The sequence below is a fragment of the Eutrigla gurnardus genome, assembly GCF_963514095.1.
Source record: "Eutrigla gurnardus genome assembly, chromosome: 23".
Lineage (NCBI taxonomy): Eukaryota > Metazoa > Chordata > Actinopteri > Perciformes > Triglidae > Eutrigla > Eutrigla gurnardus.
The window spans coordinates 7,100,784-7,126,753 of record NC_139934.1 but is presented as its reverse complement, the minus strand read 5'-3'; the positions used below and the strand labels follow the sequence as shown (position 1 = coordinate 7,126,753).

General features: G+C 45.4%; 1 protein-coding gene across 1 annotated transcript in view; it reads right to left on the bottom strand.

Moving 5' to 3' along the window:
- The window catches only part of adamtsl3 (ADAMTS-like 3), a 70,386-nt gene extending 44,716 nt beyond the window's left edge, over positions 1-25,670 (bottom strand). Inside the window, exon 1 of the mRNA XM_084003473.1 lies at positions 25,514-25,670. Coding sequence (XP_083859599.1) covers positions 25,514-25,570 — 57 coding nt within the window. The 5' untranslated portion in view covers positions 25,571-25,670. The remainder of the gene's footprint in view (positions 1-25,513) is intronic.
- Positions 25,671-25,970: the final 300 nt, after the last annotated feature.

Below are 25,970 nucleotides of genomic sequence, written 5' to 3'. Positions count from 1 at the left end.
GTTGGGGGGTAAGGTGCATCTTGGATAGGGCCCATTAGCAGCACAGCGGGGCCCCGCATTCTGGAGGATGCACAAATTCACAGAGCAGGGGGCCCTCAGCTGCTCTCCGTGGGTCATAAACACCATGTAATGACCCGGGTCAACTGCCTGCCTCACACGGGCCGGTGCCAAGGCGGAGCAGGGGATGTGGGTTTGGGGTACTTGAGGCTCAGGGAGGGGGAGGAGGGGGAGGGGGAGGGCTGCTAAGCAACTGCAGCAAAACGTACACCAGCTTTGTGTGGGAAACAAGAGAGTGGACTCTTAAAGGAGACAAATCTGGTCTAAAGCCTCACACTCAGCACTGCTTGGACTGCGGAGGTATCTGTAACAACACATAAGTCACTGCAGGGAAATGTGGGCAAAGGCCTCCTCGGATGACCGAGATCACGATGTGGCAGCTGTTTGGGGCCACAACGTAACATTTTGACTTATCTGTATATTCGTCACCTTGAACCATATCTTTATCCCGCATTGTCTCTAAATGTAGCACTTTTAGCTGTAGCTTGCAGGATTCTTTCTATTTTTGTCTCTTTGGATAAAAAGTGTCAGAAAAACAAACTCAACAGTGGATTATTTCTAATAAGTCGCCCGCTGCGTTGTCGGGATCTGCAAATTGTGCGAAAACTCATCTTATACCTGTGAGAAAACGCTGGAAATCGAATACAGTACGTGTTAAAGACGTCTAAACTACACAGCCCCCGAGACTTGAATGCATTAAGCGTTTGAAACCAAATAACTGATATGAAAAACCTTTTTTTTTCTAAATGCGGCCCGCTGATGGGGCGCCTGAATACAACATGAGATCTCCGCTGACGCGAAGCTGCACTGAAGCGTGTCCTCTCTGCCACTGATGCTGAAAATTAAAGTGTTGCACAACGACAAGCCGGGGGTAAAGCAAACATAAGTCAAGCGTACGAACGTTAAGAGAAACGTTACTGATGTGTGTGTGTGTGTGTGTGTGTGACCAGATGTCCTTGCTCAAGGCTAAACGGAGGCCCGGCTGAGATGAACATGCAGATAGCTTCTTTCTTTCGCCTACAGAAATCATTTTCTCACACTTTTAGTGTCTCAATATCAGAGAAATCTGACAACCATTTCCTTGTCCTTTTTTTTTATTTTTATTTTTTTAAATCTTCCTTAAGATCCAGACTGAGCTCCAGGCTAACGGTGCATGACAGCTAAACTCTCACTCGCTGTAAGTCTTAAAAGGGGGGATCTTTCAAACCCGTTTCCCTCAGCAAACACGCTGGCGGTCCAGCGCCAATGTCAAGCATCCTGCACACCCCCACTGGACTGGACCATTAGGGTCTGGCAGAGGACCGGATATTTCAAAAGCGGGTTCAAGTGCTGGGTTAGACGATCACGTAAGGAAAAGGAGGGGGTTGGTGAAACTGCCAAAATCCTTGATTTGTAAATCTAATTTGTTATACACTTAAATATATTTTTTTTACATATTTGCTGCCTGGATTACGTTCAATGACGACATTTTTTTTATATTACAATAAAGCAGAGAAATCGTAGGTAGATGGCATGATTCCTATAAAGCTGCATGATATAAATAGAGTGTGTTTCGCGTCCCGTGAACTGCTGCTTGATGGCGGGACTTTAACACCAACACACGGACTCTTTCTCCTCTCCGGGATCTAAAGAGCGTGTTGGATTCTGTACATGCACTAACTCAGGCCATGTTTGACTTTATTTGAAATGAACATGACAGGGGTTAAGAAAACACGGCACTGCTGGTTTTTAGCAGGGCCGCCCCCCCCGGGGATTGAAAGCACAGACTTCATCGGTCCATCCCGATCTCCACGACGACAGTGTGTGTGTGTGAGTGTGTGTGTGTGTGTGTGTGTGACAAAGGCCAAGGGTGAAAGTAAAACATTGAAGGGGCCGGTGATTCATTAACCTTCAAGGCGAGTTCGGTTTCAAAGAGCACGTCTCGACCAGGGAAGAGGAGAGGAAGTGTACTCAGGGGCAAGTCGGGTCTTCAAAAGCACATAATCAACAGTAATAACACCAACCTGATATTATAATTGAGCTTTCCTACGACGCGGTGCCAGCTTCCACTGTTTGGGTGGAAACTGTGAAGAGCGAGCGACTTTCACCGTGCCGACACCAGGCCAGAGCCCAGACTTATGTTTCGCGGCACCGCTGCCTTTGATTAATAAGACTCCGTCCAGTGTTTAGATAAGGACGCCGCTTCTTTCCTCCTTTTTTTTGTCGGAGACTGGCTCCTGTCTGAATGAAACCGAAGAGGAAAAGATATTTTTTGGCTAATCCACTTTCAAGGGGATTTACGTGAGCTTTCACTTAACACATTTGCGGAGGAAACATTGTGGCCTTCTTTTCATAACGCTGAGTAAAAAGGGAGCCCACACATTGATCCGCTCATAGAGGAGCCGTGGGATTATGGGGTACTCAGTTTAATATTTGCTCATTACAGACGAAAGCAGCCACTTCCTGATAAAAAGGTAAGAGGAAGAAAACACTGATTGTTCGTTGTCGGCCGACTAAATCTCACGTTCTCTGATTCCTGATGGATTATTTAGCAAACCCGACTGCTTTTGAAGATATACCTTCCCCGCCAGGTTTCTCTCAACGTCCGCGAGTGCAGTCTGCGAGCGTGAGGAGAAGAGCGGCGAGGAGCTCAACTCATCTCTTCGACTCCAAGCGCCTCTCGCCTTGAAGAGCACGAGGAATGAAGCCTCCAGGGAGGGGGGGCAGTCTACCTTTGATGGATGAAACATTTTCCTGGCGGGACATCGCATCCCGTTTGCGTTCACGCTCCGCGTCTCTCGTGTTTTCATGTTTCACAGCGATGCGTGGCGACGTGCTAATGGTGCGTGCCCGTCTTTGACACGGGTGCAGGGACAGAGCAGGTGACGTTGCAAACCGAGAAAGGTAGTTTAAAAATAAAAATACAGTATTTTTATTTTTGACAATGTTTAAAAAATGGCGTATGTTGAAATTAATAGCTAACCATTGCCAAAAAAATATAACTAACATGCTCACAATGGCGACAACAAGCTGATGTTCAGCAGGTAGAATGCTAACATTTGCTTATAAGCACAGTAGTCTTGAACATAGTGGAGTGTTTAGCAGCTAAAGAGCCCTCAGGAGTTGGTGGAGACCAAAACAGAGCTTAAACAGAGAGTGAATATTTGACATACATTCATCGGGTTTTCGGGAAAATCAACTCCACGTGAATGGTAATGGTTTCGCCTCGTCTGCTGGGTGTGTAAATAGGCAAATTCTTACTAGCATATTAGCATAACTTCTATAGAAGACGTGACAGAACGCCAACATCGTAAACTTAAAGCCTCAAGCTGAAATGCACCTAATTGGTTAAATTGTGCACCTATTTAACGATATGCCAAACAATGTCTTCCTATTTTTAAGGGTTGCCAGTTCTCCGAGTCTTTGGACGCTGGAAGGAAACTGGAGAAAATGCTTGTAGACAAGCAAAACATTACGTCCGACCTCTTATGCTGACTCACACTGTGAAGAGGATGACGCAAGGAAAACAACACGTTTCACAAGGTTTATGCTGCACGACCATATATTGCTTTGTTTGACGCATATACCCAGACATGGGTGAAGAAAGCAGATGATCACACACGTCAGAAAGATAAGTGTGATGAACAATGCTATTGGCCGGTTGTGTCATAAACTTGAGGCGGAGGAAGTATAAGAGCGCCGGCGGCCAAAGTCTTGTGTTTGTTGACGCTCGATCTGCATCAACACTGTTCCTCCTGCTTGTGCGAAGCCATGGCAGTGGGCTCGACCGCTCCACCCGAACACGGCTGCCTCCCGTCTGTCCAGCGCAGATGCAAGCGCGACGGCGAAGAAGCCTCACAATATGGAAGTTTGAGGAAGAGGAGCTCCAAAGACTGGCACCCTCCGGACTTGGCTTGTGTGAGGAGCACGCTGCGCATGAGGAGGAAGATGGACAAAATCCCTCGGTGGACGCGTCGCAGGGACGCTCTAGCCCCCTGTCAGGAACTCGGAGGCCACTTAGAGCACTTGAGCAACATGGCTGCCATCAGGTTGGCAAACGAGGAGAAAGAGGTGAGAGAAACAACTATTTATTTTTCATTATTGTGACAAAAAATGCTTGAAAATTCAAATAATTTCAGAAGATATTGTAATATATTGCACTTAAACTATTTAACAGTATCCAACTGGCATTTTAAGGCGTATTTACAGGTACTTGCATACTCATTAATAGTGTGCATTCATAAAAAAGCTTGCAGGAAATCCTTATTAGGATTTTGTCAAAGCCGAGCAATAAAAGTCTCACAGCCGGCGTTATCAGTGCAAACAATCAGGGCGAAGACATAAGCGAGGATGCCTGAGTGACGTACGTTGTAAACCTTTACACCCCCGTTCACGCGCCAAGTAGCATAACTCACGGCTGGACTTCAGCCTGGAACATCAATCAGCACCAGCAGAACGCCGACTCATCGGATGCTTCAGCTCTAACCCTTTGTCTCTCTCTCTTTCTCTCTCTCTCAGGTCCTCCGTTTGTCATCTGACAGGACAATCAGACTTAACGGTTACCGTGCCAACATGACTGCCGGTCATAAAACCTCAATGAAATGTGGAACGTGAAGCCTCACATGAAGTGGACTATAAGCTTTGTATATATGTATAATAGATTTTGCTACTCCATATTTAATAAACTTTTAAAGACTTATTGATGTGATTTTTATTATTGACATTATTTTGTGATGACAGCACACTGTCCATACTCTCATGGACAACAATAACAGCTCTGTTATAATATGCAAGTGATTTTTTCCGACTGTATCCGATGGCAACAGGATAACTCATCTGAGGAGGTCATCATCAATCACTTAAGTTGTCACCAGCCATTTTTCCTCAACTATTTGCCGGCTTTTGTGAGAATCCCTTTACTGACCGCAGAATATCAGCCTGCAACGCAAACAGAGACCAAATACTGTAACGCCGACACCGGCTGCTGCCCCGACAATAAATCACCGTCCCTCCCCCTCCCCAGAGCTGACCACAAGCCGACTGCAACCCGAGCGCTTGACCGGTCCAAAGTAGAACGTTTCCTGCCAAAAGTAGACTGGTCAGTCCACCTGCTGACCATGTGTGCGCCGCCGAAGCCGCTTTGCAACCCATTAGCCTGCAGGGAACCATCTCGACGTTAAAAAAAATAGGCCCGCTTACATTAATCTCTGCAGCAGACACAGTGTGGTTTTCCCCACTCAGGTAACGACGGATATTATATTTAATATGGAGGTTTTTAATGAGGCCATCAAAAGAAGGCTTGACAGCTTGAAAGAACGGAGCGGCGCGCCGCGACAACGCCAGTGCCGGAAAAAAATACTGCCGGACCGCAAATAAGAGTGTGTTTTAAAATAAAATTTTTCCCTGAATTGCAACACACACTGTACACCGCAGACGTTGTGCTGACATGATTCTCCCTCCGTGGTAGTTATATCACCGGGATGCTTGATTGGAAAGCGAGCGTGTTCTCCGGGAGGTGTTGATGTGATGTGGAAAATGAGCAGACTACAAAGACACCGTTTCAGCTGGCGAAAGAAAAACAGCCAAGCAGCTGTGCAGAACCACATCCCTGCAAGCTGCAATATGCATGATTTGGACGCTGGTGGCATGGGTGACCCCGGAAGTTATTATCAGTGCAAAAAGTAATATTTTTCAGGTCTGACTGCAACAACAGGATAACTCATCTGAGGAGGTCATCATCAATCATTTAATATTTAACACCGGAGCCATTCTTTCTTGAGAATCCCTTTACCGACCGCAGAATATCAGCCTGCAACACAAACAGAGGCCAAATACTGGACCGACAATAAATCACCGTCCCTCCCCCTCACCTTCAGCCAACCTGAAGGAACATGGGCAATGTGAAGAATCACGTTAGACACACTGGTATAGGGTGGACGACAGGTCGTTAGCATCGCACTCGTCCTCTAGACAGGAAGCCAGGGGGAGTCTTTCATTGGGTTATTGCAGAAAATAAGCTCATCTTCGTTTCAGTAGGATATTCTCTACAAATGAACACCAGTTGTGTGGTTTTTGAAGTGAATGCAATCAGAAGTGACATTTAAATTTAACATTAGGCTATAAACGAACTACACAATTAACTTTTTATAACGTGTAAAAGCTTAAAACTAGATTGTAGAACAAAACATTTAAACCTCTGAAGCTTGTGTTCACCACGGACCTTATTTCAGACGTCTAGCAAAAAAAAACATCGACTTTGAGGCTGTCTCGTGCAAAAATGCTTATTAAGTCCAGATTTTAGGACTCATTAGATAGAAATACAAGAAAAAAATGAAAAACCAATCTCAATAGCAGCATTTCTATGTTCTCCATCTATGCATGAATTTGCAACTGACTTTATTTTAAAGCTGTGCTCCAAATGAATGCTAATGTTGCTACGTGTCTCAAATACCAGCAATATCAATATCCTAATATCAATAATGTATCTTGTAGCTTTAAAAATGCAAGATGACACGCAGCTTTTAGACATAACTACTGGAATAAAGTCTAATAAGAGGAGTTTGACCCATTGACTAATACAGTACATTCAGCAACAGCAGCAAGTAAACACCGATGGGTTCCCATGGCGACGCTCTTGAGACGTCCCACTTCTCCCTGCAGCTTGTTCTGCAGAAGTTAATGTCATTGCAGGACTTGAACGTTGAACTAAAAAGGCTTTTTTCGGTGAAGTGATGTGACTCATAATGTAATAAGAAGTCATTGCGATGGCGATGGAGAAACATACGGTAGCTCGCCGAGGCCACATAAAAAGAAAGTGGGAAAGCACTGATGTGGATTTGGGTTCTAAATCATCGAATTCGTTATTCCCCCTGTGGTCCGGCATCCTTTGGGCCAAGCTCTACGTCCAACCAGAGAGAAAAAGAAGCAGCTGGGAGGCCTCAGCTGGAGCGCTGACATAATAGCTGCTGCTTTAAGACATCCACCCAGTTTGCATCTTCCATTACGCCCACTTAAAAGACAAAAAAAAAAAAAAACACTTGTTTCTCCGACTACTGCCCCGGCTCATGATGGATGGCCTTGGCCCTTTGTTGTAGCGGATTCCAGCTCGTAGCGCAGGCGAGGGAAGGTTATGTAAGAGTGTGAAAGTCAAGCGAGCGAGGGTGGACAATCAGGACCGAATCACGTTTTCAAAAAAAAAGGGGGTCGAGACGGAGTTTCCTGAGATCATCCATCTCCTCCTCCTCCTCCTCCGTCTCACTGACCCAAGGCTCGAGAAGCAAATTGGACAAATCCATCATTGAGTTTCAACAAAGAGGAGCTTCCAAATGTTATCAATTACAATGAAAGGGGGGGAGATAGGTAATCCCGAAGCCATCTGGGCAGGATGGATGGATAGATAGATAGAATTCAATATAATTAAATTGAATAATGAAGTCGTGGCCCGGTGGCGAGCGTGTTAACAGGACAGGACGTGAAGGCCCAGCGGTTTGTTGGAGGGAGACATATCGTAGCGGTGGATTTCCATTCACACACACACAAATACAAACATCTGTCCTGCTTCATCATATCAATTCGTAGAAGGATTAAAATTGACAGCTGGGTGGCACAATTACAACACAATGTTCCACCAGCAGCGGGCCAACGGGTTCACTTGTTCAGTGCTGCTGCTGCTGCTGCACAACTGATTCAAAACACCGGGGTAATTTCACACATAAAGGTGACTGTCACTGGATGATTGATGATAACGGTTTATAGGGGTACTTTTTTTTTTTGTAGGCAGGAATTCTCCTTTAACTTTCCATTCAGGTTTGAAGCATTTCCCTCATTAGAAAAGTTATACTTTAATACTTCATTCACCTCTCGTTTAAAGCATCGGTGTAAGCAAACTAGAACAAACATCTCATCATGAGTAGAATCCAGCCAGCTCATCTGAAGTTCATACTGACCCGGGAGCTCTTAAAAAATAAACAGAAATGGTATCTTAAATGAAAAGTGCACTGCTCATTTTTTACCCTCTGCTGAAACACATTTGGGGAATTCCACAAAACGACACGGCCAATATGTGTGCGTTCAATAATACCTTTTTTTGGGGGGGATTTTGGTGACTTTTTGGCTGTTTTTCAGTAGCACTCCCAGATTTGGTCGTTTTTCTCCAATTGAAGCCATTTAATTCAATATAACATCCCAACGTCAGCCTCGGTGGCAACGTCCCAAATGTGGATCCCACCGTGAAATGCATGCAAAGCCGTCCATGCCAGACCTCCCAGAAGACCAATCCAGTAATCGTGTTTCTCTTTGAAATAGACAAAGAACAAAACCGTAAGCTGTTGGCCTAGAATCCCGACCACACATCACTGAAGGCCAAAGAGATTAAGCCTCGCTGGTGTTCTGAAAAAGGTACTGCAAAAGGACTTTTTGCTCGTATACAAAGGGGGGAAAATGGTAATCTGTGAAGACCCCATTGTCGACGAAATTTGCTCTCCGACTTCTGGAAATCGCCGACATCAGCATGCATGGAAGCCCCGGTCCGCTCCAGAGCGCCGTCTGCGGTTACCGCCGGATCGCTGCTACATTCCTGCTCCCAAATTAAGCCCCTCATTTGCGGAGATGCCTGACCATCCAACAATCTTAATTTCCATATTCTGTGGCATTCCCGGGCCCTGATCTCATCCGGCTGGCAGCGTGAGGCAAATAATGAAATGTTGCCCTGCCTGTAGCGTGGCATCTTTAACTCTCCAGCCCCTCTGCTCCATAATCCACACTCCATTCTTCAATTGTGTTTTGCGTTACGAGAAGCCAGCTGCACACTGGGCACAAAGTGGAAAGAATTCTTGGACGTTTACCAGTAAGTTTTTCTGCCTGTTACTTAGACTTTCTCTCGATTGCTTTCTCTTTAGTGTGTGCGTGATAGTGATCACATCCCTCAACACTCGGGAGCTGCAGCCATCTTTTTTTCATACATTATAGAAGCCAAAATCATCAAATTAGGGCCCAAGTAGGGGGAGGGGGATTTTCTTTGAGAATTTGTTTGGTGGTCTTTTTTTAAAAGCCAATTTACTCATATTATTATTTATTATTATTATTATTATTAATACTCTTATTTGTTTCAGAATGACACATGACCACATGATTTTAACCACTAAACCTACAATAAAGATTATTAGATTAAGTGTTTGCTTCTGTCATTTTGATTCATCTTAGATATGGATGAGGAATGAGGAGGGTTTGATATTAATTTAAATTAAATACATTTAAAAATTGTTCAATTTTTTACACTAAAGAGACCCAGTATATTAAAAATAGATTTTTAAATTATTTTCTAATAGATCCTTAGATATACTTCACAAGTTGCCGACCTTACAGGCAACTTTGGCCAGAAAAACTCCATGTTTTTGTGAACACTCAAGCTCAGCTTGTCTTACATCACCAGAAGAAATGCTGACAATAATGATTCATTTTTTTTTCTCTTTTTAAAAAAAAAAAAGGGCCAGAGTCTCCGTCTGGCAGACATCCCCACTTGAGTCGACATTCTCCTTCAGCCAAACAACCCACAACATCATCACGGCTCTGACAGACCAGCCGGGGGAAACCCAGCGGTTTCTTTCTAGGGTCCTCGAGATACATAACGATCGGCGATGACACAGTCGACGCCATGTGGCGGCTTAATGCCGTCCCATCCATTGTCTTGTCAATACGCAAGAGATTCCAGAGGGCGCAATTATCCGTGGAGATTGACGGACGGCGACCCCGAGAAACGCTCTGCGGACTAAAGAGGCGAGGGGAAAAGATCTCTCAGCGAAGGTCAATCTGCTGTCAGGAATACCTTCATTACATAACCCTAAAGAAATGCATGTCAGCGTGACACACTGTGTCTTGAGCCGCGGCGGTTGACGGCAATAATGGAGGATGATTGCCAAGACTTTTGACAATGATAGCATGTCAAAAAACATCCCTGTCATAGTTGTGTAATTGCCGGCGAGAGGGAGCGGTTTGATGAATGACGTCCCTGACGTCTGGGACGCTGCCAAAGTGGCGTTTGAAGTGGAGGGGGGGGGGGGGGGGGGGGGGGGGTTGGCACATTTTGTCCTCCACATTCCCTCAGTATTAAAGAGGCGCCATTTCAACTCTTTAAACACACTTCGGGAGATTTATCTTACACCGTGTGTGAGTTCACTACTGTTTGTCTAACTGTGTGCGTGTGTGAGAGGAAGTGATGTCATGTTTACTTTCTGCATCCATTCCAACGGGGATTTCAAGGTCTGCCGTGATGTTGTATTTTGCGTTCACACACGTGGAAATTCCAGGAGCGTCTGTTTGGATTCAAAGCGCGGCGGGTCATTCCCATACAGACCCGGCGACAGCGAGAGGCGGCGTATCGTATGTTTGTTTTTGCACTCCGGCTCCCCCCGCGGGGCCCCCGGGGGCCGACGAGCGCTCCGTTATCTCGGGGAAAATCATTTAGCTGCAAAGCAAAAGCAGAGCGTCAGAGTAGCTTCTCCTTTCTGTCTTCTAGCTTCTATGCAACGCGAGGGGAACGGCGTGGAAAAGAGGTGTTTACAACACTGATGATGTGAAAAAAAAATCCTTACTCAGCATTCTTGAATTGTAAGTGCAGCGTGTGCCTCCACCACACCTTCTAGTGTGGCTTTGCAGCTGGAATCGGATACTTGTGGTAAATATTTTCGAGTCAACATTCAAGAGGATCAAAGGTTTGCATCCATTAAAAAGATCAGCTCGTTTGTGCAGCGACAGTCCGTGCTTTTCTCCCTCCAGTAGCCTCTTTCTGCCTGCAGATGCATGCGGAACAGATCAAATGAACGCCAGCTGCACGCGTAGCTTGATGCAATTGATATTCGATTTAATGGCAGTCGAGGTTGCAGCTTCCAAGCTGGTGAAGCTCAGCTTGCGAGTGGATATCTGTGCAGCGTCAGGAGACAACTAGTCCAGATTAAAGGGGAAAGTTGCACAACTTTTTAAATTGAAAACTTTCCGGGATATTCCGTTTCCACGCCGCAGCTTAATTTCATAATTAGTGCCATTGTTTTCTCTAGGTTATGATAACATTGTGTTTTGGCTTCACCTCTCGCAACTTTTGACTCTTTTGACTCTCGCAGCTCATTTAAAACTGCAGCAGGCAGATTCGGGGGAAAAAAGTGTTTCAAAGCCGAAGTTGCTCCCGTGCCCGCTGGATGTGTAAATAAGCAAATGTTTGCGGACATGTTAGTCACTTTATAAGGTGATAAAATGTGGATGTTGTGTTTAAAGAGGCCGTACAAGTGGCCAGGCGTTAGTAAAAGTAGGTTTTAATTGGAGATAAAAACCAAAAAGTGAGTGCACCCTCAAGATCGGTAATAGTCCCCCAGTGCACATGAAAACAGCGTGCGCTCCGAGTTAAACCATAAACACAATCCACCAACTCTGAAAGAGCGTTTTGGAGGATTCTACCGAGTTGGACCGACCTCAAAATCATTTCAGAACAAATCGTTTTTCTTGGATTCTGGGATTCTCGGTGTCACACGAGAGCTTTTTTGGGGAGAAAAAGGAGCAAAAAAGGGGGCTGAGGAATCGAGCTGACAAGCGAGGGAACGTTCACACGGGAGGAATCTAGAAGAGAGGGGAGCCACAGTGGTGCGTTTGTCAGCCTCGCTCGGCCTGGCAGCGCGGCTCGGGGCTCACACCGAGGAAAGCGGCTGAATATGCGCTACTGAAAATGAAACGAACGGGGAAAGAAAAAAAAAAATATCGGGGCAAGGCAAATAATTGGATTTTGGCTCGGAGTGAACGTGAGTGTGTGCTCAGCAATGCGGCTGTGTTTGCACAGCTGGAGCGTGTGCCCAGGGTCATCTCAGCAGGGAGCGGGGGGTTTGGCACCGCCGGGCACCGCTACAGCACACGGAGGATCACTGGGCGCCTCTCCCTCGCCCTTCCCTTCCCTTTTTTAAGGCTCACAGCAGAGTTCTGACACAAACACCAGCTTCAGGCGTTTTTTTATTTCCTCCCCCCATCCCGACTCTGGAGCACACACACTGGTTGCTAAACTCTGGGAATAAGCTCTTCCATTGGGCACCAATTCATATGCTTGATGGGAGGAACTGATTGGATATCTCCACTCAAATGCATTAAAAATGGTATCGCTGATGGAATGATGACTTCCCCAAAGAGCGAAGAACAATTTGATGGATCCGTCTCTTAAAACCTGCTGGCTGTGGCTTCGGTTTGTGTAAGAAATGTTATTCTTTTGGAGTGAAGAGCAAAAAACAAAGATAAAACCCCTGGTGGTATGAAACCCAAGAGCATCCAAGTGGTTGGGAGCCGTCTCTGGGTCAGCGTTGAAAAGCCGAGGCGCTGGATTTGAGGATTCATTGTCGGGAGGAACAGGTAGGACACGAGCGATAGATCACGCTGGATTTACGGTGCCAACACACACAAAGACTTGGGGATTATCCCGTAAATCATTTTGGTTTTAGCCTGTGTTACTTACACGCAGTCAGAAATGAAAAATCTCAAGTTAATACGCTGTAGTACAGTATGAAGGCGGGTCGAGCTACCAGACCTTAAAAACTGAAAATCAGAGGCTCCATTGAGTTTTGGACAGAACTGATAACAGTGCCTCTAAAATGACTGGAATAGTGTTACACCTCAACATAACAGCTCATCTACTTATGGAAATATAACACCATGCTTCTTATCAAAGACATCCAGGCCGCCTTAATACCTAAATAGCTTTATTAGGGTCAACGACATAGCACTTTAAACACTGGAGACATTCGAGACGCTAAAATACCCCAAAAGTGGCATCCTCAACTCCATTGTGATAGAGATTCTCTGGCCATGAAAGAGTTCTTCTTACATTAAGAAAAAAGGCACACACCCCTCTTAGAAATTCCTGACAGAATTGACTTGCTCTGGCATCTTGAGTTTCAATCTGATAGCGCCAAAATTGCCCCTGCAAACTAAAACCTTCCAAATGTGGACCCGAGCAGCCCCCTTTCCATTGTTGTCAGCGTGTGTAACGGAGATGGCTTCGCATTTCTGCGGAGTTTCACATTGGCTACAGATATCCAGGTGACACGGAGAGATCCCGAGGGTATATCTCTAGTCAGGACGGGGGGGTGAAACCAATGAAAGCTTCAGGTATGGCTTTATAGCGAGCTGGTGCTGCTACCAAACACCCCCTGGGTGCTTTGGAAAAAGGGCACGACCTCAACAAATCAGCACGAGAGCCTTCCCCTAGTTGGTTTCTTTGTCTTTTCCCCGAGTCACAATCAAGGTAGAATCAACGCAACATCTCAGCGACGCCAAGAAAACACGATATCCAATAAGTTGCATTCGGCGCGGTTCATTTGGATATTGATACAGGTGGCCCTCCCAAGCCGAACAATGGCAGTTCCAATAACACATCCCCTTGGAAACCCATCAACCTGCCCTTGGACGGGCTCTCCGTTTCTGCTTCCAAAGGATTAGAAAACCAACTGGACCCCTGAGATTACCCCGGTGCCCCGTAAACGTGATGCCTCCGGCAGGTGGACAGGTTAGTGAGCACTCTTGTTAATCTTTATGAGTTAGGTGGGCAGGAAGCAGGGAATTATGGGTCACAGAAAGGACAGAGGGGGGGGGAGATGTGTGTGGGGTGAGTTGTGAAGGACGGCGGCGGTACAAGCTGCAGTGACGGAGGGAAACGTGTCCTATTCTGACCTCTATGTTTTATTCATTTCAGATCACAGCTGCCTGCTATGATGCTGAAAACTGATCTGCTATCAGTGTAAATCCAAAAAATTTACATTTTTTGCCATTTTTTGGCACAATGAAAATGACTCAAGCGAGACTAAAGACCAAGATGGAATTTAAATAGACATTTTTTTTATTTAATAATCAAATGAGAAGTAAAAATGTATCAAAACATATTTTTCAGAAGCTGAAAAAAGAAATTTACAGGTTAAATCCTTCACATTCATTTAGATTCATTGCAAGAATGAAATGTTTAAAAAGTGCATAATAACACATGTAATTTAATGATTTAATGTTATGGCCACATTTTAGGCTAAGTGATTAAGCTCATGTTGAAATAAAATATCTGAAAAAGGCCTATTTAGGGAATAAAACAATTTATTGATTTCTAATGTCACCATTGGAATTTCTATTCAATGCTTTACTCGCCACAGTGATTTAATGTTTTAGGTTAAGATATCTTCATTTTGGAGGTTTTTCCAAACAAATGAAGATGATGGAACAGCCTATTACTGTCGAAGCATGACATGAGATTTTTCTTCATTTGGGTGTTTTGCTTTCAATCAGTCTGCTGTTGTCAAATTCCATCAACAACTGAAATGTTAATCGAGCATTTATGGCGTGAAAACTGATTTAAAACTCATATCCAGTGGTCACATTCTCTTGGATCAAGAGCTCAATAAATTTTAGGGGTAATAAAATGTTTTCCATCTGATGAAGAAGAGAGAAAAAAAAAAGGCTTTAATAAACTGTGGAGTGAGTTTGGCAACGCAAGCTGTGATATTTTCTGGTTCGGGTTTCTGATTTTTAACTATTATTACTCTGGGAAACCTGTTATTATTTCGGGACTGCACTATACAATGTGTGCAGCGATGCTTTATACACAGCCATTTTAACACTGTTTAACACGTTTTTTAATTGTTTCACCCGTTTTTTATTGCATTTTTGATGCCTGAACCTTTGCAGCAGAATACACGTTACTTTATTCTTCTTTAAAAAGGATAATAAAATAATAAACAAGCCATTTTGATTCTTGAATATCACAACTGGAAGTCTAACGGAGGAGCAGGCTGTTTAGCAGGAGGCGATGGGAGCAGAAAGAGTCGTGCACACGGCGAGATCATGACAACAGATGGGTGTGCCTGATATTAACGAGACACAAGTGGTGGATCTGCCCTGATTCACTTGCGTCATCCAGATAACTGGGGCATGCACGTTAGCCATGCTGGCTTTTGACACACGCACTTAAAAACCCCTCGACAGCACAGCTGGATCCAACCGTCCTGCCAATGTGACCCCTTGACATGTCACGAAGCCCCGCCCCCTACAAACACTCACACACACGGGATCACTGCTGTTGTGTGCATGTATGATTAGCGGCTTCATTTGCACTCTTAAATCTGGGAACTAACTGGACGCCCTCCACAAAACAAACTGGGTTCGTGCAGCTGGAACGAAAAAGCAAAATCCGTCCTCTGCCCTGGATCGTCACATAAAAGCTGGGAAACGTCCGTCCAAATTTATCTCAACAGTCGGAATGTTCGTCAATAACTAGCCTAATGCACGTAATGGGAAGGCTCCGATCAGATACCGTTGTAAAACTGAGTATTTTATGAGAAAGTGCTTAACTCTGGGAACCCATATTTCCATTTCTCTACTGCTCTGTGGAGGAAATCATCTCGCCCTCGGAGGCCCTGATCCACACCTTCACTCCGCAGAGGAAGAGGGCAACGGAGAGGGCGGCGACCCCCCGCAGGGCGTGCACGCACCCCGTGCATCGGTCATCCCTCGCCCTCTTTCTCGCCCTACGCTCCCGAGTTTGACCCGCGAGGAACAGGAAGCCTGGGGAGCTGAAGTAAGCAAGCGCCAGGAAAAGGGAGAGGCTGTGGATGAAACCCCCCCTTTAGGAGCTAAGCCTAAACTATGAGTGCACAGAGACGAGCTGGGAGGAAACATCCATGTTATCAGTTAAACTACAGTCAATTAAATCAGAAAGATAGACATGTAAGCTTACACTCGCATATTTATTTAAGGAGCGACCAGGAGGACGTGTCGGAGCAGGAATCACCTCGGGTTGCGTTGCAGACACACATGGATGCACAGATGAAAAAAATAAAAATAAAAAAGAAGACGACGAGCGAGACAGTTTTTGGCACACTCTGTTGAACACGAACCTACATCCTCCGCTGGAGCACCCCAGGGCGCTGTCTGCGAGACACACCTGCACTTACTTTAACAGCTGGTGCCACATGCATTATAATAACTTTATACCTTCTGATGCTTTTTTTGCTAAAAGAGCCATAAAGAAACAGCTCCAGCCGGCTGTGTTGCGTTGGTTAGCTTTCAGTGTCACAGCGGTGTGTAAAGCTAAATGTTTTGTTAGCATTGCCCAATTCCACATCTGCTGTGTAAATTAGCGGTCTGCAAGCTCAGTCTGGTTCTTTTTTTTTTTTTTACGGGAAAATATTCCCCCTGCAAAAGTATTTGTTGTCATCATAGATTAAGTCACTGCAATTACAACCGCATATTGTAATATTAACGCCGGGGCCGAGCGAGCATCATTCAATATGAGGTGAGAGACTGGCATTTTGTTAGCTTTGGGCAAGTGCAATAAATTCCAAAGCTGTTATGCAAAAGAGGCGTGTTGCCAGGTACATTTAGGTGGAACTGTAATGTGCTCAGACAAAACGCTGAAGTGATTGATCGACCAACTGGTGGAGATTTTTGGCTTCTCGTTAACATGTTGTGTGCTGTGGGAAATATTCACCGGCCAAATTTTTATACAGATTTATTCCAGTTACATTATCCAGTTTGTGTTATGAAGGTTTTATGTCACCTCTTCTGGACACACGGGACTATTCGTCTTCCCTCTCTCTGGAGTCTCACTTCAACAAAGTGTGCAGATTCCAGATCAGATCAGACCAGGACGTTCCTCCTCCCAATGATTTAAGATTGCATCCTTATGTTGAGCTTTTACTATTGATAAGGGTATAGACGCATTAACACCAAACCTTACTCATTTAAAGAATTTCACTGTGATAAATGACTATAAGTAGTGGTCGATGCGGAAATTTCATGTCACGATATTCATCAAAATGGCAGTGAAACATAGTGGGAATCATGTTTTCTCACATTTTGTCAAGAAACAAATATTTGTATTGCATCACAGCTGCGATGTTTAGTTTATAATATTAATAATAATAATTCCTTTTATTGTCCACAATGTGGAAATTTGTCTTTGGTTTCACCACATAAAACCACATAAAATACCACACAAAATCACACAATAACATGCATCAAATAAATAACATGTCATTCAATACACATAAAAAAGAGTAAAAAGGTGATGTACAAGCTCTAAAGTGTCCCAGAAATCATGAATTCAATATTGTAATTGCATTTGGTATAGAAATATTTTTGGTTGTTTTGGCAGCTCTATAAATTGAAAAAAGACAAATAAAAAATGATGTATAAAACATGTAAAAAAAGTAGCACATTTTTGTGAGACGGTTTTTTTTGTGTTTTTTAAAACAGGCTCTATTTTTTCACTTTTCTAGCTTTTCCACACTAATAATAACGATAATGGAAATTCAGCTTATTGTGGCTACTTTTTATGTTATTAAATTGGCAAGCTACGACCAGCACTGACCGTCAAACGGATCAAAGCAGCCCTCCGACTTCCTGTAAAACAAAATAATCTTCTTAAAATGTTCATCCTGTTAGTGTCATACATTCTTTCTCTACGATTATGATCCCTTTTCCTCTCCACCACCACCACCAAAAAAAAAAAAAAAGATTCTCATGTGCTTTGCATATTTGGCTTTCACTTCCCTCTGATCATGTAATGATTTGCCCGTAACGATTACTCTCCCGTGCGATGATAGAGAGTTTGTACCTGTCCCACGGAGAGCTCGCCACATTCCTGCTGCGCCCTCCTGCCAATCAACGTCAGCTTACGCGCTTCGTCTCGCACCGACGCACACAAAGCATCTTTCACCGACTTACGACGCGCAAATGGCTCTCGCTCACTCTCTGTACCAACACACAGCTCGCCGTTATCCGGCGGGGAAAACATCCCTTGGCTTTTCTCACTCTGTCAGTCAAACTCCAGCAAGCCCCTCCCTCATTCCATCCTCCTCCAAGCGACTCGACATTAAGCTAAAAAGCCTGGAACGAACGGGGCATTTCACCTCAGGCGGCATAAATGTTAATCTGAGGTTCGATAGCGTTCACCTGGAGGAAATATTGTGTGAAATATCCAGTGTGACAGACAGACGGGTAAAAATGTCAGCAGGTTTATCGAATGGGACGTCATGACTCGGGGGTCGGGAGGAGGAATTTACAGTCTTTTATAAAATATAGTAATCATTCATGATTGGGTTGCGATATGGATACAGGATTCAAATTATTATATTAGTATTATAGTATCGACGAAAGCAGAAAAATCACATTCTGACACTCATATTTACAGATACTGGATTGTTTTCTCTCTTCAATGTTGAAAAATCATATTCCATCATACATCCATGCACCTTTCCAGTAACCTTTCAACAAGCCCTCCAGTGCATCGCGTTTTGACGGATGTCAGTGGTCGACTCCCAGATTCAGATGTGTGTTGAGAGGCTTTGTCAAAAACGGTAATAAGAACAGCCAAAACACGTGAGACGCCGTGTTTCACCTGCCCTGCACCTTACTCCCAGCCCGTCTGTCTGACGGGCTGTCTCTCAACAGGGAGCCCAAGCCATCTTTCATACGTCGGTATCTGTCGTAGCATCTCGGTGGCTTTGCAGGCCACCTGGTCGCCAACTATTCCAGCTATGGAGCAGAACCGACAACAAAAAAGGCCCTTATTTTAAAAAGGCCGTTATGTCACAGTCCTGCTCGTGTGAAGGGAGGGAGGAGGGGGGGGTTGAATGAAAGGTGAGTGACATGCTCAATGTCAAATGTGCACTTTTCCAGGTCACGGCTGCCAAATACTTTTTTCGAGCTTGCATACCTGTCATCAGGAGGGGAGGAGGGGGGGTGAGGGGGCGCTGAGAGGATTCACACAACGCAGATTCACGACGGATTCAAACAAGCTGCATTTGAGACTGCGTTTTGTTGCGTAGCCCCCCTCCCCCCCCCAGCGAGATCAGAGACACCAATATGGATGATGTCACCGCACCGAGGTATGCCGGGACCCGAATTCCACAGCGGCACTTCAAATGCAACGCCACGGTGAGACAAAGGCCACCAGCGCGCCAAAGACCGTAAACAACCAAGTGACCCGCGGGTGCATTTTTCCCCTCACATGGGTTATTATTTCAAGGTCAGACATCAATCATTTCACAACATACAAATAACAAGCATGTACTGGGCTTTTTTTTCTTCTTCTTGAAGGCATACAAATTGAAAACAAAAGGGTCATTTAAAGTTCAGTTCAGACCCACCGCTCGACTTACACCAGAAATGTCAATTCTGTGGGTGAAAAAGCTTTCATCAAATAGTTAAAATCCACACCGACACCCAACAATGAGTGTTTATCATAACTCCTCATACATGTTTCTGAAATTAAAGGACCCCTTTATTTCCCATGACCTCCGACTCTTACAAATAACACGCAAACACACTTGAACTCGAAGACCACATGGGCTTTCCCCATGGTCACACACCTTTCTATACTGATTTATAGGCTATTATTCCATCAACCTTGCATTGTCCCGGTCTTGAAATGAATCAAAATTGGAATAATAAGCAGTCACAAGACCACAAACACACACATACACCATTGGTGTATACACAAGTACAATTTTGAGGTACTGGCTGACTGTCTCCTCTCTGTATGCTAAGCTAAGCTAAGCTAAGCTGATTGTAGCCGTACCAGAAAACGAGACCAGTGGAGAACTTCTAAACCTAACACGAAGAAGGCGAACAAGCGTAGCTCCCCAAAAATGTCGAACAATTGCTTTCAGCTTTCATTCCTGTCTGAGCTTGTCACCAGCGATGTCATCCAACACAGTACTAATCAAACGCCGCCTTTAAAATAACACGCATGCACTGGCTTTTGTCTTGCACAGGCACCATATGCATGCATCGCTCCGGAGAATCCCTTCGTGCATTGCACTATTTGAGCGCGACCAGGATGAGGATGCGCGAGAATGAAAACTGCGATTAAAGAGAACAGGATGTGCACTTGTAGATTCTTGCTCAAAGCACGTCGAGCATAGATAGTATGAGGAATGGTCTACGTGGACCAGAGATCCACACGGCAAGAGACACACCTACTTTGCAAGCATGCACCATGACGCGCTCGTCAATCTGCTTGCGTGGGCGTACGCATAGTAATCCTAATAGCACATCATTTGTAACGGGGGTCTCCGGTGTTAAATGGTGGCCGCTCGGCGTTTACTCGAAGCACATGTGGGCCCGGCGAAAGGGAAGCAGATGTGAGAACAGCCGAGGGCGTCATTAGCCTCGCGAGCGTTTCAGTGCAGCCGGGGCCGGCAGACCCTCAGTCAATCACGTCTGCGCCGCGTTCTCACACTCCGACATCTTTTTCCCTCCTTTTTCCAAAAGGAGTGAGGTCAGCGAGAGACATAGCCAATCTCGACATCGCCACTTTCTCCAAGGAGCTGGATATTTATGTTTTACCTCCCTATGTCTTTTTTTTTCCTTCTGCATGTTTCTCCAAACAGAGCCTCTGCCTCCTCTTGCTCTCATGTAAAGCCAAAGTTTTATTTTACCATGTTTTATCCAACCCTGGTCGCTGACAGAGAGATTCTCAATTGTACTCTTCTCCACCTCTAAGTCAACTAAAGAGCTGAACCATTGTCTTCTCTTTCCAGACCATTCTTGACCTTTTTGACTCCAATGTCCTCTTCCTTCTCCCCTCCCTGATCTGGCTTCTTCCCCTCTCACGACACTGTTTCACAACACACACACACCTCCTACCTGCCCTCCCTTCTAATTAGGCGTCCCCCACCCGAGTGCTCCCTCTCCCCTCTCGTTAGCACCACTCCCTGGCAATCCCACCCCGGGAAGGGCTCCGAGGTCAAGGCCGGGGCAGAAGGGTAGACGGCGACGAGGCTGAAACTCCCTTCGAGGTCCCGCTGAAGAACAAATGTGCAGGCCAGATGATGCGCAGCCTGCTGCGAATGAAGTCCAGGGAACACACAACAAGATTTAAACAACAAACGCTCCATCGCGGATGACGGAAAGGGACGCTGGCCCGCAGATGGAGCCCCGAGATGTTTCGTCAGAGGGAGACAGGATGCCAGAGGCTCGGCTTTCAAGCCCCGGCAAAAACGACAAATAAATGAAAGGAGGAACAAATGCATTCACGAGGGACTCCAGAGGAAACGGAGAGGGGGACGGAGGGCAGCCACCTGCAAAATCACAATGGAGCCGAGTCTCTGTGATGGGCGTGGGAGCAACAGGGGCCATCACTGCTGAACTGGACAGAGTCCCTCTGCTGTAACGTTGCCATCTGCTGGCAGCTCGTCATCAATGCGTGACAACATGATATAAAACCGGATTGATGTGTTGTGTGACAGTTAAGACATATTTCATTTTGAGGGAGAGCCACAAAAAGTAATTATTTTTGATATTACAGTCTGAACAACATGCTTTACACTCACACAACACTGCAACACGACTCCGGAGAGCTATGCCATTTACTGGCACAGGGCCGCTTCGGGCAGTCAGTCACAACATGTTATTAGAACTTGGCATCAAGTGATTGAAAGGCAAACAACACTATCACGTTACACAAGAAAAACGGTGAAAGCCATCTTCTCCGTTCCACGTCTTTTCCCATTTCACAAGGCCTGGTTTCGTTAATCGACTCCTGATGTTAACAAAAAAAAAAACATTTGGGGAAATACTCTGTTTTGCTTTCCAACCAGACGTTTTAATGAGAATATCGATACCAGTCTCGTGTTTGTACGTTAAATATGACAACAGGGCAAATGGGGAGCGTTAGCTTAGCTTAGCATAAAGAGCGGTAATGGGGTTCTTTTAAAAATGTAGAAAGTTTTATGCTAAGCTAAGGTTCATGTAGCCCTAGCTTCAAATTTAGCATGTAGACATGTGAGTCGTCAAAAAGCAAATAAGCACATTTCCCAGGGTATCAAACTTTTAATTTGACTAAAAATGTGTCTTTAATAAAATATAATACTGGAGACAAGCTCATCATCTGGAAGTGCTAGCCAGGTCTAAATTTATATGGTCTTCTCAGGTCATGCCCCATTTGTGAAATCTCCGACTGGGGACTTTCTATTTCGACAATGGCTTCTTTGAACCGCCGGATCTTCAGGATTTCCAATAAAGCAAATGAAAACACAAATAGAACTGAAGACGAGTGCTCGACCCTGAGCCAAACCATTCGTTTATTTTGTTGTTTTTTTCCGTAAGTAGTGTTGAAATTGAACTTTCTTAGGGACTCAGCATCCAATAGAAGCTGCCATGTCTTGTTCTGTTCTGCAGTATTTTATTCATTGGCCCACGAAGGACGGAGTGAAGCTACTTCCTCTTGGCCCCGACTCTATGCAGATGAGCGCCTGCTCTCTGCGTTGGAAGAGCAGCGTCCCGGGTCCCACCTGAGTCGGACAGACGGGGGGGAAACATGCTGTGCCAGGGACGCCAAGAGCATTGCGTGGGAACGTTTCACGGCAGGTACCGTGGCAATTTGTGCAAACGCCTTGGAATCGCGCGCGGAGACTTAACAGCCTTCGGTCTCACTCTGCAGATTAAGCCCAGATGGGAACAATGCGATGAGTATGAAGGCTTTTGCAGCATAACTGAAAACACTCGCGTTTGTTAACGCACTCCAAAAACTTGCTCCATCCATCCATCACTGGCCAGATGTTCTCTGAAGCCCTTTTCCTTTTTCTGCTCAAGTGGGACCGATCCCTCTCAAAAAATGTATTCACTTCCCATTCCACTTGTGTCCACAACAAAGGCACTCGTGAAATCTAATTGGATAGTTTGCGGTCGTTACGATCAAGCGCTCGAGCCGGAGAGCGCGTTTTTTTCGGCAGAACAAGACATGTTGTTGTTGACGGACGGCCACTTGGGACACATTTGCACGCCGCGACCCCACTTAATCCTGCCATTAGACCCCAAAGCCTCCCCATCCTGAGGACTTCAAAAACACTCTGCTCGCTGCATTAAGACTCTGAGAGGGACCATTTCCTTGAATAAACATCAAAATCTGTTGCTCTTGTGGCTAATATCCTTTTGAATTCCAGCAGTGTGGCAGCCATAACATGTGATGAAGTCTGGCAGCTGACTTAAATCCATCATGTGTCGTTAAAAAAAAAAAAAGAAAAACTAAAAAAACATTAGTTTCGCAATAAAAACCCAAAAGGACAATTTCATCCATTTCACTAGAGATATTATTGACAAGATCTGTTTGTTTGCTGTGTTTTATTAGCTTTTTAGAGGTTTTACACAGAATGTTCAACAAATCAAGTTTGTTTTTAGTTCATCTCTGTCGATCAACGTCTGTAAGCAGTGATGTCGATATTGACCTTATTGAGTGGATTGGCCAAAGGTCACTGATATTTAACACTTCCTCTGGCGGTTGATGATATTTCTCCACTTCCTGCTCTCAACAAATGCATGATAATGTTAGCTTACACATATCTTGATATGTTCCATTTTTATGAAATGACATTATGGTACTTTATTAGCTGAGAACCACAGTTTGGGTATTGGAAACGGTAACGAGGGAGGCAAAACAACAGGAGTGATGCATTCCTACCTGTAAGACCAAATTTGACACACTGTCAAAAACAAAATTAAGGTTTAACACTTTCGACAGCGTTTAGCACAAAAGCAAGCGCCAAAACAAACAAAAATGAAAGCACACCAAAAAAAAGGACTGGCTTGGCTCCGTCGCCCTGGCAGGCGCCAAAAACCTCATGATTTACGGGCACTAACATTGGTGCTCTGAGAGATGCTTGAGTGTCTTTTAAGGGCACACAAGCACCTTCAAATCCCCATCCAGCGAAAAAAAAGGGGGGAAAGAAAAAAAAAAACACGTTCTGGAAGGTTCCACTTTGCTGCACAAATCAAGCGCATAGAGTGAGAGCAACAAGACCCTCCAAGAATCACTCGAGGTATGTCATTATGTCACCCACAAAGGAAGGTCTATTCCATTTAGGGTTGGAGCCACAGGCCATTTTGGCCCACACACACAATTCACACAACTTCCAAACAGCCACACAAATATAGAGCCTCATTCTTCAGTTAAATAGCGACGCGGAGGACTCTGACCTAAGAGCGAGGATGAAAAGAGACGACCACCGCATAGCGGAGAACCCCGGGGAGGCAGCACTTGTTGATCCGCGGTGTCTGAAGCGAAGCACATCGGGTCACTCCGATGTGTGTGTGTGGACAAATGTCCAGCGCTGACTCATGCAGCAGCGGTCACCCGTCACACACATGGCAAAGCTCGTCATGACCAAATGAGCCGTTGTCCATATGTGACTGGAGGAAATCAAAGTGCCGCCACTTGCTGCGACACAAGAGTCAGTGCGAGGGCGTACGGCTCCAGACGCTCCGGACACCCAACGGGACAGCGAGTTAAAATCATTTATAATGCGGTTTCTGTCTCAGATTTTCTGGTAAATGGAGAAGAATAAAAGGCCTAGTCATTTAGACTCGTCAGATAATCATGAAATCATCAAAAAAACAGCTCTTACATCAGATGCTCATACGGACAGTAAGGCGGCTAATGTGCCAAGTCGTGATTTTTCCTCCCAACAGGCCTATTTAAACCGTTACACATTCAGGGCCCAGCACTGGACAGTGGCCTGGAAAGAGTTGCGACGCCTCAAGCAACTTCTCCGTCCACTGATTACAGCGAGGACATGCACGGCCGGGGGCCTTTATGGCAGCCAGGGGGGGGGTGGGGGGATGTGTAAAGCCCCGATCACCTTGAAGTGCCATTAGCACCTGTCGTGGTCATTTAAACACGCCGGCAGTGGCATCCCAGCCTCTGCTGTTTGAGACCGAAAAAAATGTGCGCGCGGGGCCAAACAAGCGCTTTGTGTTGCACCCAAAACTCTCGCTCAGCTCTCGCGCTGCAGCATGTGTCAGCTTTTTGCAACGACTTTGACTGCACGATTTAGAGCCTTTCAGAGATAACACGTACAAGTATTCCCGGTGGTGATTAACTGAGCGTACTGATTTTAGCAGTTTGTTCAATGCAGGGGGGGGGTTGATAAGCTTTGACCTTTCAGAGGACGACCCCGTGGCTCTGTCTGTTGCATTTCAGGCCTGACATTGCACGGTGGAAAGGAACTTGGATTCACTTTGAATCCAAATTAACCCACTTTTCATCAACATTTGAGAATATGCATGAAACTGTTTATTGCTTGATGATGCAATATAATGTGTTTTTTGATCATTTCACATCAACTGTCCATCATCTCGCTGTGCAGCATCACATTGCAAATAATAACTCCTATATATGCAAGATTAGAGCCACCCTGTAATACATTATGTAAAGTATGGATATGTGACTTTATGCCTGGTTTCCCATGGAGTTCTCATTTAGAGACACGTGTCAAACATTTAATTTGAAATTGATTAAAAGTGGGAAAAAATAAAGATAAACAGCCGCGCGTCAACTTTCCCCAAAAAAGAGCGTCCGTCTCCAAGTGAAGTGACGCGCCTTTCCTCTCACATGTTGAGATGCCCGAAACACACACACGCACATACACACACACACACGCACACACGCACACACACACCCGGGGCTTACCTTCACGCAGACGGCGAGGAGAACCAGCCCGGTCGTCCACGGGCAGCCGGCCGTCATCTCCGGCGCCGTTCAACTCAAAAACAGTGGGAGCTGCAGTCGTGATCGCCCCGCTCTCTCCGTCCCAGTCTGCCCAGTCTGCCCAGTCACTCGGGGAGAAAGAGGTCTGCTCTCCTCTGCGCGCTTCGGCTCCACTTCACACACAGAGAGAGAGGGAGGGAGGGAGGGAGGGAGGGAGAGAGAGAGAGAAAGAGAGAGAGAAAAGGTAAAAGTCAGCCAAGAACCGCCGGAGACGACATGACACTTCACGGCCGCTTCCAGATATTTTGTTCCCCCGGCAAACACGTTGCTGCTAAATTTATGTTTGCATACCAGGCGTGCGTCAGGAAGAGGGGCTCACCCACCTTACATTCTTAAAGAAACACGCTCCCCCGGCCCCGTTACGCGCTCCTCGTCCACG